The 14,467-nt window shown below is 48.7% G+C and overlaps 1 protein-coding gene across 1 annotated transcript in view; it reads left to right on the top strand.

Moving 5' to 3' along the window:
• Positions 1–14,467, top strand: part of LOC123771088 (uncharacterized) — a 108,562-nt gene that overhangs the window by 60,513 nt on the left and 33,582 nt on the right. Inside the window, 2 exon segments of the mRNA XM_069309566.1 lie at positions 2,732–2,844; positions 12,124–12,259. Coding sequence (XP_069165667.1) covers positions 2,732–2,844; positions 12,124–12,259 — 249 coding nt within the window.

Raw genomic sequence — 14,467 nt, forward strand, 5'->3', positions numbered from 1 at the left:
ATAGAAGCCCCCGTGTGTTGGAAGCATTCTATGTCTGCCATCAACTAGGTCAGGCACCCAGAAAGGTAAGCATCCCAAAACAAACCCCTATTTCTGGTGAAAATATTGCTACCACAAGCCGAACAAGTGGATAGAACTCCCCAAACAAAAACGAGCAAACTAGTATGTCACCCATTGCCGCGCCACTGTCTGTGCAGCTCCCCCCCTCCCTGGAAGGGGGAAGGGGGAGCCCCAGACCTACCGTGCCGGCAATCCACACCCCAGTTCTTGAGGCTGATGCTATAGGCAGCGGTTGTGTGCTCTGGCCCAGACTTTTACGGCGCTGTGCCTTGTGTGTGTGGCGGCTGTTCTCCAGGGGTGCGAGAGCCAGGAGTTACTCTTCAGTACTCGGGCTGCATGCGCCTAGGGTTCCCTTCCTTAGGTGCCTTTTAAGTACTGCCCTTGGAGTTTGTGGTTACCTTCCACAGGTTCCTTGGAATCTGCCTCCGTGGGTCCGTTTAACTGCTCAGTTTTTCGGCCGCCCTTTGGGTGCTTGGGTGTTTTGTCTCCCTAGTTTACCTTAAGGTAGGAGACAGTTTTGCACTGGTAAGGGGCGCAGGGTGCTGTGCAGCAAGTTGTCGTCTATCACAGCGGCCGGCTCTGTTCCTTGGGGTAAGCTGTCCTCTTGTGGGGTTTTGTTTTCTTTTTCTTTTTGCCTTGGTAGGGGGTTCTGCCCTACTTGCCACTGGTGTTTGGCCTCATCCTGATACTTGGTGGTGTCCCCTGCTAGGTCCCCGCGAGCTTACACGTTCCTGGGGTTCAGCTGTAGACAGTTTGTTTGGTAGTTTTGAGCGCCGGTTAGCAGTACCCTGCCTAGGTTTACCTGTGCGCAAGTCCTCTTATAGTAAATGCTCAGGACCCTGGGAATCCCCTAGGGGACGCGTGGGTCTGATGGATGTGACCCCGGAGTCCCCCCCCCTCGCTTCATGCAAGTTTGAGGGTTGTTCAGTCCCCTTGTCTCAGGGCGACCCTCACGGTTTCTACCTCTGTCACGCTGCCTGTTGGGTCGGTGACTCTCTTTGACCCTGAGTCCTGTGAGTTTTGCTGCATGCTGGTGACTCAATTTACCCAATCTGCTGATAATCATCTTCGGCGTGCTTGGTTGGTTGCTCACCCGGATGCCCTGCGGCTGCCCGTTTTGCTTATAGGGACCCAGACTTGGGGGTGGGGGGGGGGGGTCGCCTTGTCCCTGGTTCTGTCCGCACCTCCTCATCCTTCCCCTCTTGTTGTTCGTTCTGGTCCCCCTCCCCTGCTTCCGGCCCCGAAATGTCTGAGCGTTTCGGAGTCGGGGCACGGGCTAGTTGGTCTTCAGACTTGGGCAGCCTCGGGGGATGCCCCTTCCGGTGTGGCAACGGAGGCATTCAAGTCTAGTCCCCCGGCCGAAGCCTCTGGGTCTGACCAGTGGGCCCCCTTCTGTCCGGCTTCTATGACTGCGCCGGCCTTGTCTGGTGGGGTCGGTGCTTGGGGGGAGGATTCGGCCCTGGGTCCTGCAAAGGATGACCTTGGGCTTGAGAAGGGGCTGACTTGGGGGCCTTGGGCCCCGCTGGACGCCGCTGGACCCCGCCTGGATTTTTCTGCCCTCTGAGCGGGGCTTATTGTTACAAGGAGTGGGGGTTTTCTTTTTCCCCCTCTGCGTACTAGTTGGACTTGGTGTCTGCCTCTCCCCTGGTTCGGTTCCGTGTTCCCCCGGGTGCTTTGGTTCTGTCTTTCTGGAGGTTTTCGGCTTATCGCATCCAACCTGTTGCAGTGCGGGCGGCCCTTGCGGCAAACCTCCTGCGTGACACGGATTATGCCTCGGCAATGGATTCCTCAGCTTTCAGGTTTGGGGCTTCATTCCTTTTCTGGCTCCATTACAAGGTTCCGGAGTCGTCCTGGCTGGCGGACAGTCCTGTCTTTACCTTGGAGGCCTAGCACTCCTTTTACCATTTCCTCACGCTTGAGTGGCGGGAGGCTTCGACGGTGCTGCAGGTTTTCCTGGGGGGTCGACTTAGAGCACCTCAATGAGTGCTTGTTTGGTCCTGCCCTTTCCAGGGATGTTGTTGTTGTTCAGCTCCATGTGCAGGTTCCCTCCCTTTTGACGGCGCAGGTGGCTGAGGCCTTGCGCGCACGGGGCCTTTTGTCTTCGGCCTTGCGTTTCTTTTCCCTCCTCGAGCTGTCTTCGGACTGGCTCACGAAGGATGTGGGGGCGCTTGGGGCTGTTCCTGGTTCTGGCACCTTGGCCCCGGCTGCTCGCTTGTTGGCTGCCTTGCTGAAGCTTTTTGCGCCGATCTTGCAGGGGTGTGGTTGCGCTGTTTTATGCTTTCCGGCTCGCATGTCAGCAGGCGATGCTTGCCTCCTCTGTGGAATTCCCTTGGGCCTTGGCTGTTAGGATGTCTTGCCTCTCTGAGGGGGGCTAGGTTCTGGCTGTGGTCCCTGGTAGGCCCAAAGAACTCCATACACATGACTTATGCCAAATTCTGACATTAGCATATCATCCTGGATAGCTCTGGGGAGTCTCCGGGTCTCACCCAGAAAATGGCGTTTCTTACATTCAACACTGATTTTTTACCATGTCATAACGCAGTCAATTAAGGCAGTGTCTGGGATGCTCTCGGATGTAGGTTCGAACCCTCGTCACGGCCCTTGTGGATTTGTTCAATACAGGTGTATGTTTTGAGTGTAGAGTATGTATTGATTATGTGATACTTTACAGGAAGTGTGTGTGCATCACTGTGTTGTGAGTGCTGTGGTGTTAGAAGGGGAGACGTTGGCTCAGTTGCCAGAAGATCTCCGACAGCACCTCACCATGGCTCTGGGAAAACATAGGTAGGCTCTTTGTGTCTTCATATTAATCTAGTGTTGTGGTTGGTATGCATGCTCATCTTGCCTATCTGTGTTGAGATACCTTATCATTTGTATTATTTATGGTGTATACATTTTTATAGTGAGCTAAAAATTGGTGTTAAAACACTTGTTTCCTTCATAATTAATTGTTGGCCTTGGGTGACTTTAACTATAGATTGAGTGTATATATAATATTTCTGTGGAGGAGCCTCGTCGACTTCCTGGAGCTATTGGACTGATATTAGCTAATACTAGTATGGGGCTTCAGTCATATGTTGTCATGCCTGCTACTGCGGACCATTAGCCAGAACCTGGTCTCAGAGAAGCAAAGGGAACAATGGCCTATGATACTCACATGTATGAAAGTATTCATGTCTGCCATCAACCAGGGTTGACCACCCAGAGACGTAGGCACTTCAAAACAGACCCCTACTGGTAGAAATATTGCAACCTGAGACCAAATAGAGGTGAGAAACTCCACCAAAGAAAAACCAGCCAACAAGCAACACGTCATCACACCGCGCCGACCTCCGACACCCCCCCCCCCCCCCTGAAGGGGGATTAGGGGCCCCAGCCCACTGAGCCAGCAGCCGGACCGTCCATTTGTCGGCTGAAGCTATATGGGGTGGACATCTGCTCTGAGCTTGATTATCCTGATTGGCTTCACCATGCTGGTGTTCCTTCTGTGTGTTGGTGGTGGCCAGGAGTTTGTACCAAGGGCTGCATGTGCTTAGGGCTCCCTTTCCTGGGCGCCCTGTGAGTATGCCCCTTGGGGTTTAGAGCCATCTTCTGTGGGTCCTTCAGGGTCCCCATTCCCGTAGGCGTAGTTTTCTGCTACAGAGCACCACTTGGTTTCCAAACTTTAGTTATCCGAAAACTTCCAGTTTCCCGATTAGGGTTGGGAAGTCATGCTACCCGAACAGGGTTCCGGTAGGAAGGGGTCCGCCAAGCGTCGCGCTGGCCTGCGGTGGTGGGTGGGAGATGGTCCAGTTTGCCCACTGTGACTTCACAGATTCACGGCCTATTATTCATATTATTTTAAATTGTCATGAGACTGGAATGTTCATTCTGTGCTTTTGTTTTACATATCTGCACAATCAAGAAACATCTGTGCACCATGTCGGCTCCAAATGTGAACGCATTACGTCAGTGATGGCTGACTGGTGGGTGGATGGATGGGAGAGCTTAGGTGGGAGGCAGTATGAGAGAGGAGGGGGGGAGAATCAGTGAGAGAGGGGGAGAATTAGTCAGAAAGAAAGGGAGAGAGAGATGCTAGAAGGGAGAGGGAGGTAGGGAGAGATGCTCAGAGGGAGGGGGAGGTAGGGAGAGATGCTAGGAGGTAGGCAGGAAGGGAGGGAAGTAGTGAGGGAGGATAGGAGAATTAGGGATTGAGGGAAATGCAGGCAGGCTGGTTGGCAGGCAGGCAGGCAGGCAGGCTGGTTGGCTGGCTGGCAGGCAGGCTGGTTGGCTGGCTGGCAGGCAGGCAGGAAGAGATGGATGAGTGTTGAGGTGAACCACGTGACCTTTGAGAGTGTGTGTGTGTATGGGTTAGGGGTTGGGGGGGGGGGCCGGTGGTGGGGGAGGGACCGGCTGACTCCGTAAGCTTAACCACACTCGACAGACCTGTGACCCAGATTTGTTTCTTAAATGTACATCGTGTATATTTTTGGCAGGCTGGCAGAGAGGGAGGGAGGCAGGCAGGCAGGCTGGCAGAGAGGGAGGCAGGCAGGCTGGCAGAGAGGGAGGGAGGCTGGCAGAGAGGGAGGGAGGCTGGCAGGCAGGATGGCAGAGAGGGAGGGAGGCTGGCAGGCAGGCTGGCAGAGAGGGAGGGAGGCTGGCAGGCAGGCTGGCAGAGAGGGAGGGAGGCTGGCAGGCAGGGCTGGCAGAGAGGGAGGGAGGCTGGGAGGCAGGCTGGCAGAGAGGGAGGGAGGCTGGGAGGCAGGCTAGCAGAGAGGGAGGGAGGCTGGGAGGCAGGCTGGCAGAGAGGGAGGGAGGCTGGGAGGCAGGCTGGCAGAGAGGGAGGGAGGCTGGCAGGCAGGCTGGCAGAGAGGGAGGGAGGCTGGCAGGCAGGCTGGCAGAGAGGGAGGGAGGCTGGCAGGCAGGCTGGCAGAGAGGGAGGGAGGCTGGCAGGCAGGCTGGCAGAGAGGGAGGGAGGCTGGGAGGCAGGCTGGCAGAGAGGGAGGGAGGCTGGCAGGCAGGATGGCAGAGAGGGAGGGAGGCTGGCAGGCAGGATGGCAGAGAGGGAGGGAGGCTGGCAGGCAGGCTGGCAGAGAGGGAGGGAGGCTGGCAGGCAGGCTGGCAGAGAGGGAGGGAGGCTGGCAGGCAGGCTGGCAGGCAGGCTAGCAGAGAGGGAGGGAGGCTGGCAGCCAGGCTGGCAGAGAGGGAGGCAGGCTGGCAGGCAGGCAGGCTGGCAGAGAGGGAGGGAGGCTGGCAGCCAGGCTGGCAGAGAGGGAGGCAGGCTGGCAGGCAGGGAGGGAGGCTAGCAAGCTAGCTGGCTGGCAGGCTAGCTGGCTGGTAGGCAGGCAGGCATTCTAGCTGGCTGGCAGGCAGGCTGGCTGGCTGAATGGCTGAAAGGCTGGCTGACTGGCTGAAAGGTTGGCTGACTGGCTGGCTGAAAGGCTGGCTGGCTGAATGGCTGGCTGAAAGGAAGGGATGGATGGGTGTTAAGGTGAACCACGTGACCTTTAGAGAGAGTGTATGGGGAAAGGGTGGAGGGGTGTATCTGGTGGGTGAGGGACCGGCTGACTCGGGTAAGCCGAAACACCCTCAACCCATTAGCCAGATTTGTTTTTTAAATGTACATCATATACAATTTTGGTTACAGGTTTTGTTTAGTAATATTCATTAGGACAATAAAAAGTTATAAAAATAGTTATTTCATTAATGTTTTATTTTATTAGATGGAGATTCTCTGGCAATCTACTAAGCTAGCCACTTTGGGGGGGTGGGAGGGAGGGCAGCAACAGTGAAGGTGTACTAGTTGTCCTTGCAGGGTTGAGCTCTGGCTCTTTGGTCCTGCCACTCCTGAGGCAGAAGTGGATCAGGACTTCTCTAATTGGCAAGTGCAAACAAAATACTGTTGCATTCATGCTATGAACCTGTCGATTTTTTAGCTTAGATTTTTTATTTTTTATCTCTCCATTTTCCTCCATTTCTCGTTTACGAACTTACACGATAACCGACGAGTCTCGTCCCCAAGGGGTTCGGAAACCAAGTGGTGCTCTGTACCTCGCCTTTGGGATCAGCTTAGGCCCCAGTACTTTTATTTGGCCCTGGGTAGGGAGTGGTTAGTCGCTGGTTTGGGCTCGCAGGGCTGCCCATTTTGCATAATCGCAGGGGCCATGACTCTTTCTGGTCCACTGGGTTGTGGTGCTTCCTCAGAGTTCTTTTTCATACTTTAGTTTGCTTTCTAACCCGTTGAGAGGCTGCCACAGTCCATATGAAGTGCTACCTAGATTCAGTAGGGCGGTGGTCCTCCGGGGTTGTTCACCTCACATGGGCCAGTTTGCTCGGATCACTTACGGGGATACAACTGGCTTTGGTGGTCCAACACCTCTCATCCCCCTGCGAGCCCTGGAAAACCCCATCGGGACTTTGTTGACCATGATGGGTGAGTCTTCTGAGCCCCATCTTGCCTTATGGGAATTCTGGGGTTGCTCATTGCCCCTGTCTCAGGGTGATGATCACCTGTACTCACCTAGTTGTGCTTGCGGGGGTTGACCTATGGCTCTTTGGTTTGACCGTCAATCTACTGGTGTACAGATTCCTGAGCTTCTCGAGCTCTATTATATCTACATTTGAAAACTGTGTATGGAGTCAACCTCTACCACATCACTGCCTAATTCATTCCATTTGCCTGTATTTCCTCCATCATGCTGCTTGTTGGGTCGACGACATCTTCGACTTGGAGGCTTGCGTGACTTGTTCTCTGCTCGTGCTCCAATTTACCCATATTGCTACAGGCTGAGGTTAGGGGTTAAGCGGACCCTCGTGTTCACCTCACAGGGGGCCATACATACAGAAGAGTGTATCACCATCTGTATGGTGACCAGGTGGCTTCTCTCATGGTGTCCCACCTGTGGTCTTCTTCTCGGCAACAGTATGAAGTCTCTTGGCAGTCTTTTCGCCACTTTCTTTCCTTGCGTAGGTTGACTTCGGTCTTGGATCATGTTGTATCGACTTTTATTTCTTGGCTCTTTCAGGACAGGCATCTTATGCCAAATACTGTTGCCTCGTTTCATGTGGCGCTGGCGGAGCCGCTCCAGCTTGCTTTCAGGGTGGATGTCACTTCGGCTCCATTCTGCAAGCTTTCTTGTGCCTTTTTCTACCTCCGGCCTGCTTATGCCCCGCCTGAGCCATCCTGGTCTTTAGACTGGGTGCTCTTTCTTTCTCTCTTCCCCTTGGTTTTTGGTGGCCCATTTGGTCCAAGACTTGTTTCCAGAAAGTTTTTTTCTTGTTGGCTTTGGGTTCTGGTGGTCGGGTCCGAGAGCTTCATGCTCTCCTTCCGTGCAGAGCTTTTAGCTCTTATGGTCTGGGTGGATGCTTTGTTCGTTTGCAGCTGTCTCTTTCTTTTCTGGCGAAGAACGAGACGACGGGCTTCCAGAGGTGCCCTTGGGTCATTGATGCTTGGTTGGTCAGGCTGAGGGTGCATCATATTTTGTGTCTGGTTGCAGCTTTATGCCGTTACCTGCGCACCTTGGCTACTGTGTCTGGGGACGCGCTTTGGGTTGACCTGGTTTCTCTTGTTCCCTGTTCCAGGGCTTGGGTCTCTCAGGTTGTCAACAGGGTTTTCAAGTGTAGCCAGCCTGCGGTCTACCATCGTTCCCTGATGTTAGTAAGTTTGCAGCTTTGGCTGCTGTGTTTGCCAGTATGTATTGGGCGGATATTCGGGCACGAGGGCTTTGGAGATCGAACAAGGTCCTGGCTGCCTGATATCTTGTCAATGTGCTGGGCCCTCAGCGGTCTTGTCTCCTTGGGTCGGTGGTTGCAGCCAGATGTCTCGTCTTCAGTATGAGTCGTGCGGCGCAGCCACCTCCCAGGTAAGCCCCTTTCATATTTCTCTTTGAGCTGTTAGCTCCAGGGACCTGACGAGGCTCCCCCACAGAAAACCAGCATTGAATGTAAAGAAATGCCATTTTCTGGGTAGATCCCTGGAGGCTCCCTGGCACCCTCTGTCCCACTGGTTGGCGGGTTTCGTTTTCGTTTTCAGCCACGAAACTGACAGTCCGGCTGCCAGCTTGGTGGGCTATGACACCTCTTTCCCTCCTGGAGGGGACGGTGCGAACAAGTGGCACGCGGTGTAGTGACGTGCTGCTTGTCTGTCTTTGGGGGAAGTTTCTCACCTCTGTTCAGTCTCGGGTTGCAATATTTCTACCAGTTTTTTTTTATTATTATTTTCTACCACAGACGTGGCCAGACATTTACAATGCTAACCAGCATATATACATTTTCTTCTGTCCTCCATGGACAGGGTTAGAGATGTGTTAAACATATAGTTCAAGGGTTTATTGAGCACTTAACCTACATACGTAAATACATAGATACACAGATTTACGTATGCCCTACATAAAGTGTTAGATGTGTCTTTTACATAGTGTCATTAATGTACATTCACAAAGGTGAAATGTAATTCTGATCAGCTTCCATATATACTTTATACCCATACATATACATACACACACACACACACACACACACACACACACACACACACACACACACACACACACACACACACACACACACACACACACACACATATACATACATATATACACACACACACACACATGCATTCACATACATTTGTCTCATTTACTCTGACAGGGTGAGGTAGCTGATAAAGAAACTAGTGTGCAATTAAGCACTTAATCACTGAAGGTGATGAAGGTGCTTTTACAAGCTCAGGTTATATAGTTACATCATATATATACATTGTATGATTGATATATTACATGGTCAATCTTGGATACAGGTCTAATATATCATCAAGTGTTCCAGTACTCATATAGTAACTACAGAGTTCAGCATACCTTAGCCCAGGAGGGCGAAAGTCGGTCAGTATGGGACATTCTACAATATAATGTTCAAGAGAGTGCATGTTTTCTCTTTCACAAAGTTGACACATTGTGTACTCGACATTTGGGTTTTGAGAAAGCTGCCAGATACGTCTATATCCCAGGCGTATTCTGGCCACTATAACATCACATTGCCGGGTTCTTGTTCTATTAGTCCCATATGTGAATGTCTCCTCACGATATCTATCATAATATTTAATGCTACAACTTTCAGGTCTTTGTGAATTTGTTAGGTTGGTGAGATTTTCATTAGATATTTGTTTAAGTATTCTCTTTGTCACTGCTAATGAAACACCCATATCAATTTCTACCACTGGTTTTCTGCAGGCTGACTTAGCAAGCATATCAACAGTGTCATGCCTTGAGATGCCAACATGTGATGGTATCCATAGGAATTTAATCTCAAATCTGTTTTCTTTGGCAGCTAAAACATTCATTCGAATATCACTGACTATTTTCTGGGTGTCACTACTATGTGCGTTCAATGCCAGGAGTGCACTCTGCGAGTCACAGTATATAAGTCCACTGCCTTTGTCTTTTAAAAATTCAGTGGCAAGGTATATGCCTGCAAGTTCGGTTTGAGTTGTACTTGCCCAGTCATTGACGCGCTTCATTGCTGTATGTACGAGAGAAGATTGTTCAAATATGTTACATGCACATCCGGTACATCGTCCACCTTCTTCTACAGAGCCGTCGGTATAGCACTGATAAACATCGTTACCCATACTCTGAGTACTTTCAGTGATGCTTTTCAGTGTTAACTGTTTTAATAATGTAGTGTGCACACTATCTTTCTTGGGTGCATTTACAAAATCAACTGATAGATCCCAGTTATCCCATGGAGTAATTGGCTGATTAATCATTAGTTGAGTTGGGTACATATTTAATATTTTGATGGAATTGGCTACCTTGTAGAACCAATATACATAATCAGATTTTGTTCTTCTAAAGTTTAGCTTGAAACTTCATGTGTTGTCTAGATCTACTCAATGCCTTCATGCCGAAAACTGTGCTAATAGACAAAATTCTCTCACTTATGGTAGGTAATTTTAACTCTGCTCTCATGTTAACTATTCTCGTGGACTTTGGAGCCCCAAGGATGAGACGCATAGCTTCATTTTGCAAGGTTTCAAGAGATTTCAGCTCTTTGTCAGTATACAGTGTGAGATGTAGAGCATTGTAGTCAATCACAGAGCGTATAAATGATACATAAAACATTCTAGCAAGTCTCACGTTAAGTCCATGATTGACACCAACAAGGACCTGCAAGGGCTTTAATCTCTCTCAAAATCTCCTCTTGAGAGAAGAAAGGTACCCAGGGTCGTTAATGGGGACACCAAGGTATCTGTAAGACTCGCAGTTCTCAAGTGCTCGCCCATCTATATGATAATTGGCTGGTGGAATACCACATGGAATGAGGGCACGAGTTTTCTGTACAGAGATAAGGAGGCCACATTCCTCAGCTCTAGGAGCAAAAGCGTCGAGCAGAACTTGCATTCTAGGCTCGGTGGCAGCCTGTAAACATATATCATCGGCATAACAAATGACAGTGTCTTCATTATTAGTTGGAAGATCTTTAATAAGTTTATGCATCTGAACGTTGAACAACAAGGGACTGAGGACCCCTCCTTGTGGAGTTCCCAGTTCAAAGTGTTTGCTCTCTGTGCTTTTAACACCATTAAACAAAACATATGCTGTTCGATTAGACAAATAGCCCTTTATCCATTTCAGTAATTTTCCTTGTATTCCCAGCTCGGCAAGCTGTTCCAGTATGATTTCTCTGTTTGCTGTATCAAAAGCTGCTGCTAGGTCGATGAAGACTGTTTGAGGGGAAGCTTCAATATGTGCGAAGTACTCAGCAAAACAGTGTTGTGTACTGAGCCCAGGCATAAATCCAAACAGTTGAGGTAACAGGTGCCCCTATATACGATACATGAGTCGGTTAAGAACAATACGTTCAAGCACTTTACAAACACACGATGTTAGAGATATGGGTCTATAATTATCTGAGTGTGGTTTGGGGATGGGAACAATGACACTCTTTGTCCAAGCATCGGGTAATACTCCTTCACGTAAACTCATTCTGTACAACACTAATAGTGGATTACCTGGTACGTGTGAGACTAATCTCAGTAGACTGTAAGTAATACCATCCTCTCCAGGAGCAGTTGATTTTCCCATCTTTAGTGCATGATTAAATTCCTATTCAGTTACATCATTAAGGTCCGACACGTCGATAGCTGTACAGGCAAGATTGATGGTTCATTGTCTGTTGGGGCGTGTGTCATCAAGTTTTTGCTGTATGTTAATTGGGAGTGAGTCATATCTCGATGTTAGTGCCCATTGATCAAGGAGGATGTTTGCTTGTTCTAGTGGGCTGTGGTGCAGCGGTTTGGTTGGGCTGCTTCTAGAGATTTTTCGTATCTTTTCCCAAACTTCAACAAGTGTTGTGTGCTCATTTATACTTTGTAGGAACTCTTCCCAATGTTTATTACGTATAACGGTGCTCATGTCTCTCACCTCTCTATTTGCAACTAGAAATGCATGCAAGTCACCTTGTGCTTTGGTTCGTTTGTACGTATCTCCAAGTTGCTTTATTCGTTCATGTTCTTTAACAAATACGGGGTCAAGGACCCACTTGGGTGGTGGTAGGTGTTGCCCACTTCTGCTAGGCTTACGACCTGTTCCCCAACACACCCATGTGTCATAGTAGGTAGTAATCATATCAACGAGATCTCTGGAGAAGGCTTGTACATTCGTTATTGTGTAATCTTGATACCATTTTGATATACAATTAATAAAGTGGTCATGCAAGCCATATGGAATATTCATTTTCCGTCTCTGATGTCTATTAGGTACATCACACTGTACCTCATAGGAAGCAGGGGTCTGTTTTGAAGTGCCTACCTCTCTGGGTGCTCAACCCTGGTCGATGGCAGACATGAATACTTTCATACATGTGAGTTTCATAGGCCATTGTTCCCTTCTCTCTCTGAGGGGACCATGTTTTGGCTAGTGGTCCCCAGTAGGCATGACAACTCCATCTGACTGCAACCCTGCACTAATATTAGCTAATATCAGTCTAATAGCTCTAGGGAGCCTCCTGGGCTCTACCCAGGAAATGGCATTTCATTACATTCAACACTGGTTTTTTGGTAATGCAATGTAACCATTTTGACTACAGAAAGTGGTGTTGTGGTGCCATAGGAGAGGAGATGCTAGTGGGAGGGGGTGGCACTGGTGGGGAGGATAGCCCCCTCTCTGTGTCCTCAACAGACCCCCTTAATGATGATCAAGTTAGCCTTATCCCTGGGCTTCAGGTAATTTACAGAACCTTTGAACAAGTTTATTGTAATTAATAGAAATATGATCCTTTTTCTGTAAAAGATAACTATTGAAAACTGTGTTTTTCTATGTTTGCATATGTAATGAAGTATTGTTGACCAAACCACACACTAGAAATTGAAGAGACGATGACGTTTCAGTCTGTCCTAGACCATTATCAAGTCGATTGTGATGAGACGAGGGAGGCAATGGCATTAATCCTTAAACTGCGCATGGCGTATATACACACCATGAGTAACATGTCCCACAGTGCGCATGGCGTATATATACGCCATAGGATGCCAGGCACGATTCAAGTAGCCCTCGGCTACACAGGGTTCACATTAGCTTCCTCAGGGCTCTTGTAAACAGATGCCATTTTTTTTTTTTTTTTTAATTGTGGGCAATATTCTCAGGTGTGAGAGGCACAGTACTGTTGGAGCAACCAAGGTTGGCGCACGCAGCCTGAGCGAACAGCATTGCTGTTCAGCTTGTGACCACAGCATCACCGAAAAATTTCAAAATAAATATATAATTGCTATTATTTAGCGATGTCAATATTACAGATGACCCTTGACTGTGATATAAATAAACAGGGTGTGATAATAGCAGGATTGTTGTAATAATTAGCGCTGTGGGAAGAGTGATACTGAGGGACGGAGGGAGATTGCATCGTTTACTGACTGTGTGGTCACCTGTTATTGTCTGCATTCACCATACCAGCTCAGTGGTTCTCTATGATGAACACAACTATGGAGCACAACTATAGGAACACAACTGACTACCTTGAGGTTACCTTGAGGAGCTTCCGGGGCTTAGCGTCCCCGCGGCCCGGTCGTCGACCAGGCCTCCTGGTTGCTGGATTGATCAACCAGGCTGTTAGATGCGACTGCTCGCAGCCTGACGTATGAGTCACAGCCTGGTTGATCAGGACTAGGGGACACAGGTGGAAACTGAGTGCCCAAATGAACCACAGAGATATTAGAAAGAACTTTTTTAGTGTCAGAGTGGTTGACAAATGGAATGCATAAGGAAGTAATGTGGTGGAGGCTGACTCCATACACAGTTTCAAGTGTAGATATGATAGAGCCCAATAGGCTCAGGAACCTGTACACCTGTTGATTGACGGTTGAGAGGCGGGACCAAAGAGCCAGAGCTCAACCCCCACAAGCACAATTAGGTGAGTACAAATGTAGATACTTACATATAATGTGTGTATTAGTGTAATAACAGCAAAAGGATTATGCTGGGTGGAGCCATTTGGGTGACAGAGGTGATGTCGTCTGCATGATTTATCTGGATGTGTAGAGGGTCGCCACTATGCTCTTTGGGCACCCTACAAGCTTAGGTGTACAGTTACGGTGCATACAACATGTAGATACTTATATATAATATGTGTATATAGTGTAATAACACTGCAAACAGTATTGTTGGGGGAGAAAGTTGAGTGCGTGTGACCTTGAATGAGTGAGGGAGCCGCCAGCTGACTGTGTGTGTAGCGGCGACTCTTAGTGCCTGAACTAACTATATCAGCTTAGTTGTACAGTTGTGTCGAACAAAACATGTAGATTCTTATAATAACATCTGTACATTGTGAATAAAATATAAAACAGGATGGTGGGAGGAAAAAGTGGGCGAGTGAGGCGTTGTTAGGAGAGTGGCAACGAGTGGCTGGCTGGTGTGTGGCAGTCGCTCCTCGTTGCTTTTCGACTCTCATAACCAACTTAGTGGTTTGTTATGGTGAACAAAACATGCAGATACTTATATATAACCTGTGTATAGAGTGTAATAACAGCAAAACTATTTGTTTATTGTTTTATGCACATAATAATTGAATAACTAATATGCACACCATACTTTTGAGTATAGTGATTATTCACCACCTTTATTATATAAATATATTACAATACACACTATTGAATAATATTACTGCAAAAAAACTAAGAAAAAATCAATCAGAGACATTGAAATAATTAAGTGATAATATCTTTGTGGCAACTCCCACCTGTCAGTGCGGGGTGACGCTGACCGACTCTGACGATGCTCTGTCAACGCCCACTTTTTGCCAGACTTCCTCGTAAATTGCGCCCAAAATATGTCGCCTACCATTTTATTTTTATTTTCCCGTACTCAGGGAACACAAATTAACATGTTTAGAAGACGAAATAATTTTTTAGAATTTTTTTTTTCTTGCGCACAGGGGT

Source organism: Procambarus clarkii, chromosome 65, assembly GCF_040958095.1.
Source record: "Procambarus clarkii isolate CNS0578487 chromosome 65, FALCON_Pclarkii_2.0, whole genome shotgun sequence".
In the NCBI taxonomy this organism is placed as follows: Eukaryota; Metazoa; Arthropoda; class Malacostraca; order Decapoda; family Cambaridae; genus Procambarus; species Procambarus clarkii.